Source organism: Staurois parvus, unplaced genomic scaffold, assembly GCF_062004578.1.
Source record: "Staurois parvus isolate SC_StPar_1 unplaced genomic scaffold, SC_StPar_1.0 ptg000633l, whole genome shotgun sequence".
In the NCBI taxonomy this organism is placed as follows: domain Eukaryota; kingdom Metazoa; phylum Chordata; class Amphibia; order Anura; family Ranidae; genus Staurois; species Staurois parvus.
In genome coordinates this window covers 108,412-130,462 of record NW_028318429.1, presented here as the reverse complement: position 1 = coordinate 130,462, position 22,051 = coordinate 108,412, and the positions used below count along the sequence as shown (strand labels likewise).

The 22,051-nt window shown below is 47.6% G+C and overlaps 1 protein-coding gene across 2 annotated transcripts in view; it reads right to left on the bottom strand.

Annotated features, from left to right (window-relative positions):
- The window catches only part of LOC149449293 (actin-like protein 6B), a 56,152-nt gene that overhangs the window by 17,566 nt on the left and 16,535 nt on the right, over positions 1-22,051 (bottom strand). For both annotated transcript variants that reach the window (XM_089693428.1, XM_089693427.1), the window contains exons 3-4: positions 15,075-15,237; positions 13-113 (exon numbers count right to left, since the gene is read on the bottom strand). In XM_089693428.1, coding sequence (XP_089549554.1) covers positions 13-113; positions 15,075-15,237 — 264 coding nt within the window. The remainder of the gene's footprint in view (positions 1-12; positions 114-15,074; positions 15,238-22,051) is intronic.

Sequence of the window (22,051 nt, the reverse complement as noted above, 5' to 3'; positions counted from 1 at the left end):
GGTAATACTCACAGGTGCCTCTGACATGAGAACGGGGTGTAGGGCCGGGTCAGACTTCAGGTGCTTGTTGAACGTGTGGTCCAGAATGGCTTGGAAGGCCTCCCAATCTTCAACTATTAAAAGACAAGATCCATTGATGATTAAAGAGTGAAAGGTGTAGGGATGGAATATATGATGAAGGGGTCAGTGGGGTCCACGGTGACTGTGGTTAATGGTGAGTGGGGTATACTGGGAGTAGGTACATGGCGAGTGGGATATACTGGGAGTAGGTACATGGGGAGTGGGGTATACTGGGAGTAGGTACACGGGGAGTGGGGTATACTGGGAGTAGGTACATGGTGAGTGGGATATACTGGGAGTAGGTACATGGGGAGTGGGGTATACTGGGAGTAGGTACACGGGGAGTGGGGTATACTGGGAGTAGGTACACGGTGAGTGGGGTATACTGGGAGTAGGTACACGATGAGTGGGGTATACTGGGAGTAGGTACACGATGAGTGGGATATACTGGGAGTAGGTACATGGTGAGTGGGGTATACTGGGAGTAGGTACACGGTGAGTGGGGTATACTGGGAGTAGGTACACGATGAGTGGGTTATACTGGGAGTAGGTACACGGTGAGTGGGGTATACTGGGAGTAGGTACACGATGAGTGGGTTATACTGGGAGTAGGTACACGGTGAGTGGGGTATACTGGGAGTAGGTACACGGTGAGTGGGGTATACTGGGAGTAGGTACACGGTGAGTGGGGTATACTGGGAGTAGGTACACGGTGAGTGGGGTATACTGGGAGTAGGTACACGGTGAGTGGGTTATACTGGGAGTAGGTACACGGTGAGTGGGGTATACTGGGAGTAGGTACACGGTGAGTGGGGTATACTGGGAGTAGGTACACGGTGAGTGGGGTATACTGGGAGTAGGTACACGGTGAGTGGGGTATACTGGGAGTAGGTACACGGTGAGTGGGATATACTGGGAGTAGGTGCATGGTGAGTGGGGTATACTGGGAGTAGGTACACGGTGAGTGGGATATACTGGGAGTAGGTGCATGGTGAGTGGGGTATACTGGGAGTAGGTACACGGTGAGTGGGGTATACTGGGAGTAGGTACACGGTGAGTGGGGTATACTGGGAGTAGGTACATGGTGAGTGGGGTATACTGGGAGTAGGTACACGGTGAGTGGGGTATACTGGGAGTAGGTACACGGTGAGTGGGATATACTGGGAGTAGGTGCATGGGGAGTGGGATATACCGGGAGTAGGTACACGGTGAGTGGGGTATACCGGGAGTAGGTACACGGTGAGTGGGGTATACTGGGAGTAGGTACACGGTGAGTGGGGTATACCGGGAGTAGGTACACGGTGAGTGGGGTATACTGGGAGTAGGTATATGGTGAGTGGGGTATACTGGGAGTAGGTATATGGTGAGTGGGGTATACTGGGAGTAGGTACACGGTGAGTGGGATATACTGGGAGTAGGTACACGGTGAGTGGGATATACTGGGAGTAGGTACACGGTGAGTGGGGTATACCGGGAGTAGGTACACGGTGAGTGGGGTATACCGGGAGTAGGTACATGGAAGTGGCGTATAAGAATTGAGCTCTGTCATTTCACAGCCATTGTTTCTCATTTCTAGGGACTCTTTAATGACTGGCATAGTACCACTGGATTGGCGTAAGGCCAATGTGGGGCCAATATTTAAAAAGGGGTCAAAATTTTTCCCAAGTAATTATAGACCTGTTAGTGTAACTTCTATAGTTGGGAAGATAATGGAGAGTTTAATAAAAGACACAGAGAGGAGTTCTTGCTGGAAACAAATATTTTAAGCCACAGACAGCATGGATTCATGAAAGACAGAAGTTGTCACACAAATCTGATTTCTTTTTATGAGGAGGGGAGCAAAACATTGGACAGAGGGGTGGCTGTGGACGTGGTATAATTGGACAGAGGGGTGGTGGTGGACGTGGTATACTTGGATTTTGCTAAAGTGTTTGACACAGTTCCCCACACACAGCTAATGTGTAAGGTAGTGTACAGGCTGGAAAAATCTGTATATACAGTGGGGCAAAAAAGTATTTAGTCCCCACCAATTGTACAAGTTCTCCCACTTACAAAGATCAGAGAGGCCTGTAATTGGCATCATAGGGAGACCTCAACTATGAGAGACAAAATGAGAAAACAAATCCAGACAATCACATTGGCTGATCTGGAAAGAATTTATTTGCAAATTATGGTGGAAAATAAGTATTTGGTCAATATGAAAAGTTCATGTCAATACTTTGTTATATATCCTTTGTTGGCAATGACAGAGGTCAGACGTTTCCTGGAAGTCTTCACAAGGTTGGCACACACTGTTGCTGGTATGTTGGCCCATCCTCCATGCAGATCTCCTCTAGAGCAGTGATATTTTGGGGCTGTCGCTGGGCAACACGGACTTTCAACTCCCTCTAAAGGTTTTCTATGGGGCTGAGATCTGGAGACTGGCTAGGCCACTCCAGGACCTTGAAATGCTTCTTACGAAGCCACTCCTTCGTTGCCCGGGCGGTATGTTTGGGATCATTGTCATGTTGGAAGACCCAGCCACGTTTCATCTTCAATGCCCTTGCTGATGGAAGGAGGTTTGCACTCACAATCTCACGATATATGGCCCCATTCATTCTGTCCTGTACATGGATCAGTCGTCCTGGTCCCTTTGCGGAGAAACAGCCCCAAAGCATGATGTTGCCACCCCCATGCTTCACAGTAGGTACAGTTGTGGCCAAAATTATTCAACCCCCACTGAAATTGAGTGTTTTGGCCAGTTTGACATTGCTTTTGATCATTCAGTCATCTTGCTTACATTTACATTAAAGAGGCACTTGTAGGTCAGACAAATATAACATAACAGTTATAATGAAATAACCACAAATGTCTTTTCTGTGCTCACAGCATTATCAGTTTTATTCAACCCCCAAGTGACATTCAATCTTAGTACTTAGTACAGCATCCTTTTACAGTTATAACAGCTTTTAAACGTGAAGCATAGCTTGACACAAGTGTCTTGCAGCGATCTACGGGTATCTTCGCCCATTCTTCATGGGCAAAGGCCTCCAGTTCAGTCACATTCTTAGGCTTGCGCACTGCAACTGCTTTCTTTAAGTCCCACCAGAGGTTCTCAATCGGATTTAAGTCTGGTGACTGCGATGGCCACTCCAAAATGTTCCAGCCTTTCCTCTGCAACCATGCTCTAGTGGACTTGGAGGTATGCTTGGGATCATTGTCCTGTTGAAAGGTCCAACGTCTCCCAAGCCTCAGGTGTGTGACGGACTGCATCACGTTTCCATCCAATATCTCCTGGTACTGAAGAGAATTCATGGTACCTTGCACACGCTGAAGCTTCCCTGTACCTGCAGAAGCAAAACAGCCCCAAAGCATGATTGACCCTCCACCATGCTTCACAGTAGGCAAGGTGTTCTTTTCATCATAGGCCTTGTTCTTCCTCCTCCAAACATAGCGTTGATCCATGGGCCCAAACAGTTCTAATTTTGTTTCATCAGTCCACAGAACACTATCCCACAACTTTTGTGGTTTGTCCACATGGCTTTTGGCATACTGCAGTCGACTCTTCTTATTCTTTGGAGACAGCAAGGGGGTACGCCTGGGAGTTCTGGCACGGAGGCCTTCATTACGCAGTGTGCGTCTTATTGTCTGGGCTGAAACTTCTGTACCCACATCTGACAAATCTTTTCTCAGTTCCTCAGCAGTCACACGGGGACTTCTCTCCACTCTACGCTTCAGGTAGCGCACAGCAGTCGAAGTCAGCATCTTCTTTCTGCCACGACCAGGTAGCGTTTCAACAGTGCCCTTTGCCTTGAATTTGCGAATGATGCTTCCTAAGGTGTCTCTTGGTATGTTTAACATCTTTGCAATCTTCTTATAGCCATTGCCCTTCCTGTGAAGAGAAATCACCTCTTCTCTTGTCTTCCTGGACCATTCTCTTGCCTTCACCATGTTTGTAACCACACCAGTAAATGTCTAGAAGGAGCTGAGTATCACAGTCATTTTAAAGCTGCCTAATTGGTGCTTATTATGCTTGATTGCTGCTCGGTGACATCCACAGGTGTTTTCAATACCTGATGGAAAGCACCTGTATGAACCTCTGTTCTTCAGAGTGGTAGTCTTTAAGGGGTTGAATAATTGTGGCAATGAAGAAACCACATAAGAACCATTTACTACTGTATTACATAAACAATTGATGTCATTTTAGTTGCATTTGGGTAGTTACAACGTCCTTGTAGGATTTGATTCTGAATACAATTCCAAATGTACACTATAGTCCCTAAACCCCTTTACAGCATTGGGGGTTGAATAATTTTGGCCACAACTGTATGGTGTTCTTTGGATGCAACTCAGCATTCTCTCTCCTCCAAACACGACGAGTTGTGTTTCTACCAAACAGTTCTATTTGGGTTTCATCTGACCATATGACATTCTCCCAATCCTCTTCTGGATCATCCAAATGCTCTCTAGCAAACTTCAGACGGGCCCCGGACATGTACTGGCTTAAGCAGGGGGACACGTCTGGCACTGCAGGATCTGAGTCCCTGGCGGCGTAGTGTGTTACTGATGGTAGCCTTTGTTACGTTGGTCCCAGCTCTCTGCAGGTCATTCACTAGGTCCCCCCGTGTGGTCCTGGGATTTTTGCTCACCGTTCTTGTGATCATTTTGACCCCACGGGGTGAGATCTTGCGTGGAGCCCCAGATCGAGGGAGATTATCAATGGTCTTGTATGTCTTCCATTTTCTAATTATTGCTCCCACAGTTGATTTGTTCACACCAAGCTGCTTGCCTATTGCAGATTCAGTCTTCCCAGCCTGGTGCAGGTCTACAATTTTGTTTCTGGTGTCCTTCGACAGCTCTTTGGTCTTCACCATAGTGGAGTTTGGAGTGTGACTGTTTGAGGTTGTGGACAGGTGTCTTTTATACTGATAACAAGTTCAAACAGGTGCCATTGATACAGGTAATGAGTGCAGGACAGAGGAGCCTCTTAAAGAAGAAGGTCCAGGTCTGTGAGAGCCAGAAATCTTGCTTGTTTGTAGGTGACCAAATACTTATTTTCCACCATAATTTGCAAATAAATTCTTTCCAGATCAGCCAATGTGATTGTCTGGATTTGTTTTCTCATTTTGTCTCTCATAGTTGAGGTCTCCCTATGATGCCAATTACAGGCCTCTCTCATCTTTGTAAGTGGGAGAACTTGCACAATTGGTGGCGACTAAATACGTTTTTGCCCCACTGTAAATGGATAGAAAACTGGCTACAAGATGGTATGCAGAGAGTAGTGGTTAATGATTCATACTCTGAATGGTCTGGGGGTGTCAGTGGGGTACCCCAGGGTTCAGTGTTAGGACCCTTACTTTTTAACCTCTTCATGCACAGTACACAAATATGCAGCCTCTCTGTGGCTGGGCCCTGGTGCCGAGCGGTCACATATTTGCGTCCCATTTGTAAACAAACGTGCTGAGAGCGCACGCCCTGCGCACTCCCAGCACATGTGTCAGCGTCCCATGGAAAGGTCCTGATCTCTCCATGCAATTGGGACCTTTCCAATCGTGACTGCTGTGACAGCCAAAAACCACATGGAGTCCCCCCCCCCATCCATACCAAGGCCTTCGGGTCTGGTATGGATTTTGAGGGGAACCCCCACGCCAAAACTGATGAGGCCACATGCCCTCAATATGGAGGCAGGGGGGTGATTTGGGGACTAGGGGGCTCCCCCCTCCAAAAGCACCTTGTCCCCATGCTGTTGGGTACAAAGGCTTCTTCCCCATAAACCTGGACTGTGGTTGTGGGGGTCTGCGGGTGGGGGCTTATCGGAATCTGGAAGCCCCCTTTAACAACGGGGTCACCATATCCCAGCCCCCTCCCCCATGTGAGTGAGTAGGGGGTACATGGTACTGCTATCCATTCACTAAAAAAGGTGCAGTGTAGAAACGACAGGAGACGGTCTCCGACAAGTCCTTTAGTAAACATAAAAATTGAAAAAAGTCCCCCAAAGTAGATCCAACGTCAATCACGATGCCCGCTCCTCTCGCAACGCTGGATCCCGCCCCCTGACAGCTGTGCAGCGATGACAGTTCTTAAATACTGTCATGACGTCACAAGAGGGCGGAGTTCACTCCGTCACCCTTGTGACGTCACCCTGTGCTGTAATGGGCCAAAGCATTGCACCTGACCTGTGGTCACCTGTGGTCAGGTGCATTGCTTTGACCAATTAGAATGCACTGTCAGGGTGCAGTGCATTGTGGGGCGCAGCTGGCGAGCAGCCTGCCGAACGCACGTATCGTTGACGTGTTCAGAAAACATACGAACGACCAATGTTCGAGTCAAACTTTACGTCTGGAGGAAAAGAAATGTAATCTCCAAACACAGAAAGGTTTCTTCACAGTAAGAGCTGTGAGAATGTGGAATAGACTCCCTCAGGAGTTGGTTGTGGCCAGCTCAGTGGATTGCTGTAGGAAAGTCCTGGATTCTTTCTTGGATACACAGAATATAACTGGATATAACATTTATAGGTAAGGTAGATCCAGGGAATATCCGATTGCCTCTCGGGGGGTAAGGAAGGAATTTTTTCCCTGCAGGAGTAGATTGGATCATGCTTTATAGGAGTTTTTTGCATTCCTCTGGATCAACTGTGGATGTAGGATTGTGTATATATTTTTTTTCCTTTTTATTAGCTGAACTAGATGGAATTGTGTCTTTTCTCAACCAGACAAACTATGGAACTATGTATATTGGGAGTAGGTATATGGTGAGTGGTGTATACTGGGAGTAGGTATATGGTGAGTGGTGTATACTGGGAGTAGGTATATGGTAAGTGGTGTATACTGGGAGTAGGTATATGGTGAGTGGTGTATACTGGGAGTAGGTATATGGTGAGTGGGGTATACTGGGAGTAGGTATATCGTGAGTGGTGTATACTGGGAGTAGGTACACGGTAAGTGGGGTATACTGGGAGTAGGTACACGGTAAGTGGGGTATACTGGGAGTAGGTATATGGTGAGTGGGGTATACTGGGAGTAGGTACACGGTAAGTGGGGTATACTGGGAGTAGGTATATGGTGAGTGGGGTATACTGGGAGTAGGTATATGGTGAGTGGGGTATACTGGGAGTAGGTATATCGTGAGTGGTGTATACTGGGAGTAGGTACACGGTAAGTGGGGTATACTGGGAGTAGGTACACGGTAAGTGGGGTATACTGGGAGTAGGTATATGGTGAGTGGGGTATACTGGGAGTAGGTACACGGTGAGTGGGGTATACTGGGAGTAGGTACATGGTGAATGGTGTATACTGGGAGTAGGTATATGGTGAGTGGTGTATACTGGGAGTAGGTATATGGTGAGTGGTGTATACTGGGAGTAGGTATATGGTGAGTGGTGTATACTGGGAGTAATTATATGGTGAGTGGGGTATACTGGGAGTAGGTACACGGTAAGTGGGGTATACTGGGAGTAGGTATATGGTGAGTGGGGTATACTGGGAGTAGGTACACGGTGAGTGGGGTATACTGGGAGTAGGTACATGGTGAATGGTGTATACTGGGAGTAGGAATATGGTGAGTGGTGTATACTGGGAGTAGGTATATGGTGAGTGGTGTATACTGGGAGTAGGTATATGGTGAGTGGTGTATACTGGGAGTAATTATATGGTGAGTGGGGTATACTGGGAGTAGGTACACGGTGAGTGGGGTATACTGGGAGTAGGTATATGGTGAGTGGTGTATACTGGGAGTAGGTATATGGTGAGTGGGGTATACTGGGAGTAGGTACACGGTGACTGGGGTATACTGGGAGTAGGTATATGGTGAGTGGGGTATACTGGGAGTAGGTACATGGTGAGTGGGATATACTGGGAGTAGGTATATGGTGAGTGGTGTATACTGGGAGTAATTATATGGTGAGTGGGGTATACTGGGAGTAGGTACACGGTGAGTGGGTTATACTGGGAGTAATTATATGGTGAGTGGTGTATACTGGGAGTAGGTATATGGTGAGTGGTGTATACTGGGAGTAGGTATATGGTGAGTGGGGTATACTGGGAGTAGGTATATCGTGAGTGGTGTATACTGGGAGTAGGTACACGGTAAGTGGGGTATACTGGGAGTAGGTATATGGTGAGTGGGGTATACTGGGAGTAGGTATATCGTGAGTGGTGTATACTGGGAGTAGGTACACGGTAAGTGGGGTATACTGGGAGTAGGTACACGGTAAGTGGGGTATACTGGGAGTAGGTATATGGTGAGTGGTGTATACTGGGAGTAGGTATATGGTGAGTGGGGTATACTGGGAGTAGGTATATGGTGAGTGGTGTATACTGGGAGTAGGTATATGGTGAGTGGTGTATACTGGGAGTAGGTATATGGTGAGTGGGGTATACTGGGAGTAGGTATATGGTGAGTGGGGTATACTGGGAGTAGGTATATGGTGAGTGGTGTATACTGGGAGTAGGTATATGGTGAGTGGGGTATACTGGGAGTAGGTATATCGTGAGTGGTGTATACTGGGAGTAGGTACACGGTAAGTGGGGTATACTGGGAGTAGGTATATGGTGAGTGGGGTATACTGGGAGTAGGTATATCGTGAGTGGTGTATACTGGGAGTAGGTACACGGTAAGTGGGGTATACTGGGAGTAGGTACACGGTAAGTGGGGTATACTGGGAGTAGGTATATGGTGAGTGGGGTATACTGGGAGTAGGTATATGGTGAGTGGTGTATACTGGGAGTAGGTATATGGTGAGTGGTGTATACTGGGAGTAGGTATATGGTGAGTGGTGTATACTGGGAGTAGGTATATGGTGAGTGGTGTATACTGGGAGTAGGTATATGGTGAGTGGTGTATACTGGGAGTAGGTATATGGTGAGTGGGGTATACTGGGAGTAGGTACACGGTGAGTGGGATATACTGGGAGTAGGTATATGGTGAGTGGGGTATACTGGGAGTAGGTATATGGTGAGTGGGGTATACTGGGAGTAGGTACACGGTGACTGGGGTATACTGGGAGTAGGTACATGGTGAGTGGGATATACTGGGAGTAGGTATATGGTGAGTGGTGTATACTGGGAGTAGGTATATGGTGAGTGGGGTATACTGGGAGTAGGTACACGGTGAGTGGGGTATACTGGGAGTAGGTATATGGTGAGTGGGGTATACTGGGAGTAGGTACACGGTGACTGGGGTATACTGGGAGTAGGTACACGGTGAGTGGGATATACTGGGAGTAGGTATATGGTAAGTGGGGTATACTGGGAGTAGGTATATGGTGAGTGGGGTATACTGGGAGTAGGTATATGGTGAGTGGGGTATACTGGGAGTAGGTACACGGTGACTGGGGTATACTGGGAGTAGGTATATGGTGAGTGGGGTATACTGGGAGTAGGTATATGGTGAGTGGTGTATACTGGGAGTAATTATATGGTGAGTGGGGTATACTGGGAGTAGGTATATGGTGAGTGGTGTATACTGGGAGTAGGTACACGGTGAGTGGGGTATACTGGGAGTAGGTACACGGTGACTGGGGTATACTGGGAGTAGGTACACGGTGAGTGGGATATACTGGGAGTAGGTACACGGTGAGTGGGATATACTGGGAGTAGGTACATGGTGAGTGGGGTATACCGGGAGTAGGTACACGGTGAGTGGGGTATACCGGGAGTAGGTACACGGTGAGTGGGGTATACTGGGAGTAGGTATATGGTGAGTGGGGTATACTGGGAGTAGGTACACGGTGAGTGGGGTATACTGGGAGTAGGTACATGGTGAATGGTGTATACTGGGAGTAGGTATATGGTGAGTGGTGTATACTGGGAGTAGGTATATGGTGAGTGGTGTATACTGGGAGTAGGTATATGGTGAGTGGTGTATACTGGGAGTAATTATATGGTGAGTGGGGTATACTGGGAGTAGGTACACGGTGAGTGGGGTATACTGGGAGTAGGTATATGGTGAGTGGTGTATACTGGGAGTAGGTATATGGTGAGTGGGGTATACTGGGAGTAGGTACACGGTGACTGGGGTATACTGGGAGTAGGTATATGGTGAGTGGGGTATACTGGGAGTAGGTACACGGTGAGTGGGGTATACTGGGAGTAGGTATATGGTGAGTGGTGTATACTGGGAGTAATTATATGGTGAGTGGGGTATACTGGGAGTAGGTACACGGTGAGTGGGTTATACTGGGAGTAATTATATGGTGAGTGGTGTATACTGGGAGTAGGTATATGGTGAGTGGTGTATACTGGGAGTAGGTACACGGTGAGTGGGGTATACTGGGAGTAGGTATATGGTGAGTGGTGTATACTGGGAGTAGGTATATGGTGAGTGGGGTATACTGGGAGTAGGTATATCGTGAGTGGTGTATACTGGGAGTAGGTACACGGTAAGTGGGGTATACTGGGAGTAGGTATATGGTGAGTGGGGTATACTGGGAGTAGGTATATCGTGAGTGGTGTATACTGGGAGTAGGTACACGGTAAGTGGGGTATACTGGGAGTAGGTACACGGTAAGTGGGGTATACTGGGAGTAGGTATATGGTGAGTGGGGTATACTGGGAGTAGGTATATGGTGAGTGGTGTATACTGGGAGTAGGTATATGGTGAGTGGTGTATACTGGGAGTAGGTATATGGTGAGTGGTGTATACTGGGAGTAGGTATATGGTGAGTGGTGTATACTGGGAGTAGGTATATGGTGAGTGGGGTATACTGGGAGTAGGTATATGGTGAGTGGTGTATACTGGGAGTAGGTATATGGTGAGTGGGGTATACTGGGAGTAGGTATATGGTGAGTGGGGTATACTGGGAGTAGGTACACGGTGACTGGGGTATACTGGGAGTAGGTACATGGTGAGTGGGATATACTGGGAGTAGGTATATGGTGAGTGGTGTATACTGGGAGTAGGTATATGGTGAGTGGGGTATACTGGGAGTAGGTACACGGTGAGTGGGGTATACTGGGAGTAGGTATATGGTGAGTGGGGTATACTGGGAGTAGGTACACGGTGACTGGGGTATACTGGGAGTAGGTATATGGTGAGTGGGGTATACTGGGAGTAGGTATATGGTGAGTGGTGTATACTGGGAGTAATTATATGGTGAGTGGGGTATACTGGGAGTAGGTATATGGTGAGTGGTGTATACTGGGAGTAGGTACACGGTGAGTGGGGTATACTGGGAGTAGGTACACGGTGACTGGGGTATACTGGGAGTAGGTACACGGTGACTGGGGTATACTGCGAGTAGGTACACGGTGAGTGGGATATACTGGGAGTAGGTACACGGTGAGTGGGATATACTGGGAGTAGGTACACGGTGAGTGGGGTATACCGGGAGTAGGTACACGGTGAGTGGGGTATACCGGGAGTAGGTACACGGTGAGTGGGGTATACCGGGAGTAGGTACACGGTGAGTGGGGTATACCGGGAGTAGGTACACGGTGAGTGGGGTATACCGGGAGTAGGTACACGGTGAGTGGGGTATACCGGGAGTAGGTACATGGTGAGTAGAGTATACTGTGAGTTGGTTATATAATCTGTCAGATACATGAGGAGTTAAATAGTTAGTGGGGAACAAGGTAAATAAGTACAGTGGGTTATACAGTGAAGGAAATGTGTATTTGCTCCCCGGCTGATGTTGAATGTTCGCCCCTCACACAGAAATGATCGGTCTAACAATGGAATGTTCGCCCCTCACACAGAAATGATCGGTCTAACAATGGAATGTTCGCCCCTCACACAGAAATGATCGGTCTAACAATGGAATGTTCGGTGGAACACTGAGAGACAGAATACAACAACAAATTCAGCAGAAATGCGTCTAACAAATGATGACGGATCTGCAGGTTCATGAGGGAAAGAAGGATTTGATCCCCTATCATTCAGCAGGATTTCTGGCTCCCAGGTGTCTTTCATACAGGTAACAAGCTGAGATTAGAACCAGTCTCTTAAAGGGAGTGCTGCTAATCTCATTGTGTTACCTGTATAAAAGACACCTGTCCACAGGAGCCATCAAACCATCAGATTCCAAACTCTCTACCATGGCAAAGACCAAAGAGCTGTCCAAGGATGTCAGGGACAAGATGGTAGACCTACACAAGGCTGGACTGGGCTACCAAACTATGGCCAAGCAGCTTGGTGAGAAGGTGACAACAGTTGGTGCAATCATTCACAAATGGAAGAAACACAAAACAAGTGTCAGTCTCCCTAGGTCTGGTGCACCATGCAAGATCTCCCCTCGTGGAGTGTCAATGATCATGAGAACAGTGAGGAATCATCCCAGAACTACACGTGAGGATCTTGTCAATGATCTCCAGGCAGCTGGGACCACAGTCACCAAGAAAACAATTGGTAACACACTACGCCGACAAGGACTGAAATCCTGCAGTGCCTGCAAGGTCCCTCTGCTCAAGAAAGCACATGTCCAGACCCGTCTGAAGTCTGCCACTGAACATCTGAATGATGCCGAGGAGGACTGGTGGGAAGTGTTGTGGTCAGATGAGACCAAAATCCAGCTCTTTGGCATCAACTCGCCGTGTTTGGAGGAGGAGGAATGCTGCCTATGACCCCAAGAACACCATCCCAACTGTCAAACATAGTGGTGGAAACATTCTGCTTTGGGGATGTTTGTCTGCTAAGGGGACAGGACAACTGCACCGCATCAAAGGGACGATGGACGGGGCAATGTACCCTCAAATCTTGGGTGAGAACCTTTTTCCCTCAGCCAGGGCATTGAAAATGGGTCGTGGATGGGTGTTCCAGCATGACAATGACCCAAAACACACAGCTAAGGCAACAAAGGAGCGGCTCAAGAAGAAGCACATTAAGGTCCTGGAGTGGCCTAGCCAGTCTCCAGACCTTCATCCGATTGAAAGTCTGTGGAGGGAGCTGAAAGTTCGAGTTGCCAAACGTCAGCCACCAAACCTTAATGACTTGGAGAGGATCTGCCAAGAGGAGTGGGCCAAAATCCCTCCTGAGATGTGTGCAAACCTGGAGGCCAACTCCAGGAAACGTCTGATCTCTGTGATTGCCAACAAGGGATTTGCCACCAAGTACTAAGTCATGTTTTGTGAAGGGGATCAAATCCTTCTTTCCCTCATGAACATGCAGATCAGTCATCATTGGTTAGACGCATTTCTGCTGAATTTGTTGTTGTATTCTGTCTCTCAGTGTTACACCGAACATTCGATTTTTAGACCGATCATTTCTTTGTGAGGGGCGAACATTCAACATCAGGCGGGGAGCAAATACGCATTTCCTTCACTGTATGTTGAGTGGAGTACATGAAGTATGGGATGCGTGGTGAGTGAGTACACATGGTGAGTGGGGAGTATGGTTATTGCGGTACATGGAAAGTGAGGACACAGCAAAGGGGGTACATGGTGAGTTAATGGATAAGAGAGGCAGCCAAGGATGATCTTTATCATGTGCAGAAATTTAATTTTCATTGTCCCCCCCCCCCCACAGTCACACACTATTATTATTATTATACATTTATATAGGTCTGACATATACCGCAGTGCTGTACAGAGAACACTGAGCCAGTCAATATCAGTCTCTGTACCAGAGGAGCTTACACTCTAATGTCCCTAATGAAGATCTACAGTTGTTTCTTCCAGCTGTTATGGCGGAACAGTCTGAACCTCACTAAGAGGTCTATAACTTACCTTCCCAGGCGGATGGGTGGCCTAGGTATGGTCAACCCAGAGGCTTTCTTTTCTCTGATGTTTTTTAAACATAATTTTGGTAACATGCTGGCAGAGGAACTGCCTGGGTGGGTTGGTATTTTTCAGTCCTGGATTAGGCCTTTTCTGAGGAGCTGGGAGAATGGTGGGCCAGTGAAAAGCCTGAGGGTCCAACATGGTAAGCTCCCAACTTATGTCTCTTCCTAGGAAGGCCCTGGAGAAGAGGGTTGCTGAATCTCTCTTTAGCGAACCATTGGCCTCGAGGGATTGCCCAGGCCCCGTTATGCGGGAGGGTCTGCGTTTAATTTATCTGGATAGAATCCCTTTAAAGTTTTGGGATTTGGCCTGGCTCTCCTTCCATGGCAGACTCTATGTGAAGGGCAACCTGAAGCATCGCTCGGCAGAGAACCGTGGTTGTCTAAGAGTGGAGTGCGGTGGGGTGGAGGAGACAATAGAACATTTCTTGCTTCAGTGCCCCTTCAATATAGAAATGTACAAGCGGGTGGGTGGGGCTCTGGGTATCCCTTTCCTTTCTCACTTGAGTTACAAGGAGTGGTCTTATGGAGCCTTTCAAACTCACGGGGACTTTGATTTCGAGACACTTTTTCTAGTTAGCTTAGAAGTCCATTACTACACGTGGAATGCACGGTGTCAGGTTTCCATTCGCAAAAAAAGTCCTTCCTGTCGAGGTGGTGGTACACAACATTCTGGGTGAGGTTGGGAAGATTCAGGGTCTTGAGAAGGACGGGTGGTGGCCGGGAGCCTGGACAAAGGCGTGGAGGAATGTCAGGTCCCCGTAGCTGTTGTCTGTCTCTGGGGGCGTGGCTTCTCTTTCTGTCCTCTCACATGCTCCATGCATAGGATCAATGTTTCATCGTTTCCTAGCCTGAGGGGGGGGTTTAGGTGACAGTTAGGGTTTGAGGTGTATTATAATGATAATAATAATATTAAATATGTTTTGTTTTGTGTATTTAGTTCTGTTTATGATGTTACTAGGGAAAAAAGCTGTTTCCTGTTTTCTATTCTGAAGTAAGCTATTTTTGTTTTTATATATATATATATATTTGTATTTATTTTGTATATATGTAAATATGTTTTTATTATGCTGTTTGTAAGAAATTTAATAAACAAAAATTTACGCCCTAATGCCCCCCCACAGTCACACAACCACAGATCATTTTGGCCAGAATCCAGAATTTTGGCCCCGTCTAGCACACAGCAGATGGTCTCACCCATGACAATGGAGGATTATGGGTAATGACGGCAGCCGAGGCTGGTAAGCACAGGATGGCACAGAGCGGGCAGACAGCCGGTACAGAACAGACATGGTTTGGTGGAGAGTTGACACGTCAGGCTCACTCATTCCGTTCTTCAGCGGAGAGGTGACCTCGGTGTGAGGCCGCGGCACGTGTAGACAGGTGGTGTCTATGTAGTACACCCGGCTCAGCTTGCGGTCTTTCTCCGGGTCAGATGAGACGGACTCATCCGGTGAAAAGACACCCAGGGTGGTCGGGAAGTCAGCCTGATGGGAGAGAAAAGACAGAAGAGGGAGCTTACATTTACAGTGCAAATCCAATCACTAATATCTCATAGAAGCTTTAAAGGATAAGTTCACTTTTTGACCAAAAATAATAAATGCTAATTTTTTTGCAGGTATAAAAATTAGCATTTATTATTTTTGGTTGCAGGAACCTGTAAAGCTTTGCACCAGCGATCATTAGATCTTTGGTGCCAGGCAGCTTTCCTACAGACCTATCAGTATTTCTGCTTGCCCGTACAAGATGCACGGGATGTATGAGATGTATGGAATGTATGAGACGTTCGGGATGCATGGGATGTACGAGATGTATGGGGTGCACAGGATGCATGAGATGTATGAGATGTATGGGGTGCATGGGATGTATGAGATGTACAGGATGTATGGGGTGTATAGGGTGTTCGGGATGTACAGGATGTTTGGGATGTACAGGATGTATGAGATGTACGGGATGCATGGGATGTACGAGATGTATGGGATGCACAGGATGCACGGGATGCACGAGATGTATGGGGTGCACGGGATGTATGAGATATATGGGGTGCATGGGATGTATGAGATGTATGGGATGCACAGGATGTATGAGATGTACAGGATGTATGGGGTGTTCGGGATGTACAGGATATTTGGGATGTACAGGATGTATGAGATGTACGGGATGCATGGGATGTATGAGATGTATGGGGTGCACGGGATGTATGAGATATACAGGATGTATGGGGTGCACGGGATGTATGAGATATACAGGATGTATGGGGTGTACAGGATGTACAAAATGCATGGGATGTATGGAATGCATGGGATGTACGAGATGTACGGGGTGCACTGGATGCATGGGATGTATGGGATGTATGGGGTGTACGGAATGTACGGGGTGCACGGGATGTATGAGATGTACAGGATGTATGGGGTGTACGGAATGTACGGGGTGCACGGGATGTATGAGATGTACAGGATGTATGGGGTGTACAAGGTGCATGGGATGTATGAAATGTACAGGATGTATGGGGTGTAGGGGGTGTTCCGGATATACAGGATGTATGAGATGCATGAGATGTATGGGGTGTACGGGATGTACACAAATGAATGTGAAGTGCAGACTTTTAGCTTTAATTCAAGGGGTTGAACATAAATATCAAGTACAAATTTCAGGAACTGCAACCATTTCTATACTCCGTCCCTCCATTTTCAGGGGCTGTAATGTAAATAGACAATTGAATATAATCATAAATAAAATGTTGATTTGTAATATTTTGTTGAGAATCCTTTACTGGCAATGACTGCCTAAAGTCTGGAACCCATGGACATTACCAAAGACTGGGTTTCCTCCTTTCTGATGCTTTGCCTGAAGTCTGAAACCCATGGACATGACCAAATACTGGGTTTCCTCCTTTCTGATGCTTTGCCTGAAGTCTGGGACCCATGGACATGACCAAAGACTGGGTTTCCTCCTTTCTGATGCTTTGCCTAAAGTCTGGAACCCATGGACATGATCGAAGACTGGGTTTCCTCCTTTCTGATGCTTTGCCTGAAGTCTGAAACCCATGGACATTACCAAAGACAGGGTTTCCTCCTTTCTGATGCTTTGCCTGAAGTCTGAAACCCATGGACATGACCAAAGACTGGGTTTCCTCCTTTCTGATGCTTTGCCTGAAGTCTGGGACCCATGGACATGACCAAAGACTGGGTTTCCTCCTTTCTGATGCTTTGCCTAAAGTCTGGAACCCATGGACATTACCAAAGACTGGGTTTCCTCCTTTCTGATGCTTTGCCTGAAGTCTGGGACCCATGGACATGATCGAAGACTGGGTTTCCTCCTTTCTGATGCTTTGCCTGAAGTCTGAAACCCATGGACATTACCAAAGACAGGGTTTCCTCCTTTCTGATGCTTTGCCTGAAGTTTGGAACCCATGGACATGACCAAAGACTGGGTTTCCTCCTTTCTGATGCTTTGCCTGAAGTCTGGGACCCATGGACATTACCAAAGACTGGGTTTCCTCCTTTCTGATGCTTTGCCTGAAGTCTGAAACCCATGGACATGACCAAAGACTGGGTTTCCTCCTTTCTGATGCTTTGCCTGAAGTCTGAAACCCATGGACATGACCAAAGACAGGGTTTCCTCCTTTCTGATGCTTGGCCAGGCTCTAACTGCAGCCATCTTCAGCTGTTCTTTGTGGGTCTTTCTACCTTTAGTTTTGCCTTAAGCAAGTGAAATGAATGCTCAATGGGGTTGAGATCAGGTGATTGACTCGGCCATTGCAGAATATTCCACTTCTTTTCCTTCACAAGCTCCTGGGTTGCTTTTGCAGTGTGTTTTGGATCATTGTCCATCTGTACTGTGAAGATCCTTCCAATCACCTTTGCTGCATTTGGCTGAATCTGGGCTGACAGTATATCTGTAAACACGGCAGAATTCATCTGGCTGCTTCTGTCACATCATCAATAACCACCAATGACCCAGTGCCACTGGAAGCCATGCATGCCCATGTCATCACCCTGCCTCCGCCCATGCCATCACACTGCCTCCGCCCATGCCATCACACTGCCTCCGCCCATGTTTTACAGATGATGTTGTGTGCGTTGGATCATGAGCTGTTCCAAGCCTTCTCCACACTTTGTTCTTCCCATCATTCTGGTACAGATTCATCTTAGTTTCATCCATCCAAAGAATGCTTTTCCAGAACTGGTCCATCTTTTTTAGATGTTTTTTGGCAAAGTCTAATCTGGCTTTTCTATTCTTCAGGCTTATGAATGGTTTGCACCTTGTGGTGACCCCTCTGTATTTGCACCTTGTGGTGACCCCTCTGTATTTGCACCTTGTGGGGAACCCTCTGTATTTGCACCTTGTGGTGACCCCTCTGTATTTGCTCTCGTGAAGTCTTCTCTTGATTGTAGACTTTGACAATGATACGCCCACCTCCTGGAGAGTGTCCTTCACTTGTCTGGATGTTGTGAATGGGTTCTTCTTTACCATAGAGAGGATCCTGCAATCATCCACCACTGTTGCCTTCCGTGGACGTCCATGCCTTTTTATGTTGCTGAGCTCACTAGTGAGTTCTTCTTTCCTCAGAATGGACCAAACTGTTGATTTGGCCACTCCTAATGTTGCTGTGATCTCTCTGATGGATTTGTTTTGTTTTTGAAGCCTTACAATGGCCGGTTTCACTTGCATGGACAGCTCCTTTGAACGCATGATGGAGGTTCACAGCAATAGATTCCAAATGCAAATACCACACTTAGAATCAACTCCAGACCTTTTACCTGCTTAATTGATGAAGAAATAATGGAGTAGCCCACACCTGGCCATGAAACAGCTTTTGATTCAATTGTCCAATTACTTTTGGTCTCTTGAAAAAGGGGGGGGTGGCTACTCTTTTGAGCAGTAATTCCTAAACCCTTCCTCCAATTTAGATGTACATACCCTCAAATTACACCTGAGAGTGCGCACTGTCCGCCCAGATCCATTATAGAACTATAGCTTTAATATTTTGGTAAATACCTGAGAAAAACTAAAATTGTGCCTGTGTCCAAATATATATGGACCCAACTGTATATTGACAGGAAGAATCGGTGACCTACCATGGGGCTCCACAGTGCCGAGGTAGTTCATTGAGAACTACAAGTCGATAGCCGCTAAGTCCGTTGGGACTTGTAGTTCATGCATTTCCAGAACACTGTGACTGAATGCAAGGCCAGGACTAGGGGTGGGCACAAGGGGCGGTTGCCCTAGGCGGGGTAGTACCATGTGAAGGGGGAGGGGCACCCCATAAAGAGTTGCTGCTACAATCTGGGCGCTGGGCTCTCTCTGCCCTCCAGGTTCCTCCTCCTATCACTGCCACGCTCCTCGATCCAGACTGTGACATGGGACTGAGCAGGATTTGCTTACCCTCCCCCCTACATTTTGGGCTGGCTAATAGGCTGGTAAAAGCAGCTTCCCCCAGGCTCCTCCTCCTCTTGACACCTCACAGTTCTGGGGGAAGCTGCTTTTACCATCCCACAGACATCTGTGGCAGCATTGTAGGTGAGCTCTGTGTGTGGGGGGGGGGGATTAAACTGGGTACACAACTGGAGGGGGGGGGGAGTAGCATATATTTGTCCTGGAGAGGAAAGTATTTGTGCTAGGAGGGGGAGGGAGGAGTGGATTAGTGGTAGGAGCAGGGGTTCGGTTGGGGGCAATATGTGGTAGGAGGGGGGACTGGGGGGGATTTGTGCAAGAAGAGAGGTAGAGGGGGAAATTTGTGGTAGGAGAGGGGGAGTGGTGAAAAGGATTTATGCAGGGAGGAGGAATTTGGAAGGGGGGGTAAGATTTGTGCTAGAAGAAAAAATGTAAAACATTTTTGGGGGGCATTTGTGCTGTGAGGATTGTGGGGGAGGGGATTTTTGCTGGGAGGTGGGCTTTTTTTTTGGGGGGGGGGGGTATTGAGAGGGGAACATTTGTGCTAGGAGTGGAATGTTTTTGGGGGGGGAAAGCCATACAAAGCAGTGTGCAGAAGCTGTCAGGGCAGAGATCTGTGTTGTTTATACACAGGTCTCTCCCCCGTCAGTGATACTCGGTGATCACCGGGTTGTGGCAGGGAATCACCAGCCAGGACCCAGTGATTGACAGCCAATGGCAGCGCAGGTAGGGCACACGTGCGCCCCCTGCCTGGGGATGCAAAATCACACACACACATATATATATATATATATATGTGTGATTTTGCGCACCCGTGCCACCCTGTAGCAGTATTTGTGCTATAGGGCGGCAAGAAAGCGATTAATCCGCTTCTATTTTTCATCTCCTGGTCCCACCTTCCGCCCCTCATCAACATTCTAATGAAGTGAGAAGAGTGAAGAGGATAAGGGTAAGCAGGAGTAAACAAAGGGTTTAATTAGGAGTCAATAAGGAATTCAAACCTTTTTATACCACATTCAGGTTCTCTGGAATTGCTTGTTATGTGCACGGGAAAGACCTCATCTTTCTCATAGGCACTCAACAAAATACTCAACAAAACACATTGTAACAATCAGAACAATGTAGCAATGGATTGTATTTCTGGATGAAGCCTGTTGGCCGGAGCCATTGTAGGATCTCCTGAAGCACACAATGGAACCCGGCTGTCAAACTGGCGTCCAGACCCCGCAATTACAGCATACGGGACTGGCGGGGCTTGGGGTTTTGCCCGGTGACAACCTTACATAGTCTTCACCCCTAAAAGCTTAACTCTAGCCTAACTTAATTCCAACATTAATTCACCCATCTCAGTATGTGAGCCTCTGACCATCCCCACAGTTAAGGTCTCCGTTTTTTTTTAATAAGCCCCTACAGTGTTAAATGTACACTATATGGTAAACATATGTGGACTCCCCCACCAAATGAATGAGTTGAAGTGTTTCTAGTGAAGGGCACTGTTACTACTACAAGCATACAAAGACAGTTTAGACAATTGCGCTCTTCCAACCTATTGGTAACAGATTGGTGAAGACCCTTTTCTGTTCCAGTATAACTGTCCCCCTGTGTACAAAGCCAACTCCATAAAGACATGGTTTGACCAGTTTGGTGTGGAGGAACTCAAGTGCCCTGCACAGAGCTCTGACCTCAACCCTACTAAACACCTTTGGGATGAACTGTAGTATCAATGGTGAGCCAGGTCTTCTAACCCAACATTAGTACCTGACCTCACAAATACTCTTTTGGTTTTTAATTGCACAAATCTCCACAGACACACTCTAATATTTCCCAAAAGTGTGGAACAAGCTTCATAATGACAAGGCTTGGCCAGTTTGGTGTGGAGGAACTCGAGCGTGCTGTACAGAGTCCTAACTTCAAGTCTACTGAGCACCTGTAACGGACCGCCTGACAGCACCTCTATCAGTCCCCTGATAGAGCCTCCCCAGAGTGCGGAGTCTAAGTACCGGAGCACTTGTTCACCAGGGCCCCTGATGGTGGGGATGGACTTGGAGCGCTCCGGGACCAGGTCGCAGCTGCTAGGTATCTCTACCAGAGGTAGAGGAGTCTGCCAAGGGCTCCAGCGGGTTAAGAGTCTGATGTGAGGGAGCCCAGGGATTCCTGAGGGATGGATGGACGGATGAGCAAAGTCAGAGTAAAACAAGCCGGGTCGGTAACTAGCGGGTCGGTGAGGTACAAGACGATAGGCAAAGGATAGTCGGGTCACACGCAGGGTCAATACCAAAAGATCAGATCTATAAGGGAACATCCAGGAGCAGAGTCAGGCAAGCCAAGGGGTCAGGACAGGAGAAGGCAACAAGGTCAGACAATCCAGATCAGAGTACTCACAACACAGGCAACAGGATACAAAAGACCATTTGGCAACAAGCGTCTGTGCAGGGCTGGTTTAAGTAGCCCGCCCTGCACCTGACAGGTGCCGCCTAGGTCCCAGTGCCTGCCTAGTACTGTCAAGACGACGGGTGCGCCTGGGTCCTAGTGCCCTGCTGCCTGCATGTCTTGACAGACGCCTACGCATGTGTAGACCCATGAGTTGCGATGGTCCCTGACAGCACCTTTGGGATGAAATGGGTTGCAGGCCAAGTCTTCATATCCAGTATCAATATCGGACCTCACAAATACTCTTGATTTTTATTTGCACAAATCCCCACAGACACACTCTAATATTTCTTAGGAAAAAAACTCCCAGAAATGTGGAACAAGCTTCATAATTACATGGTTTGACCAGTTATGTGTGGAGCGTGCTGCACAGAGCTCTGACCTCAATCCTACTGAACACCTTTGGGATGAATTGGAACTCTGATGGTGAGCCAGGTTATTTCATCCAACATTAGACCCTGACCTCACAAATAA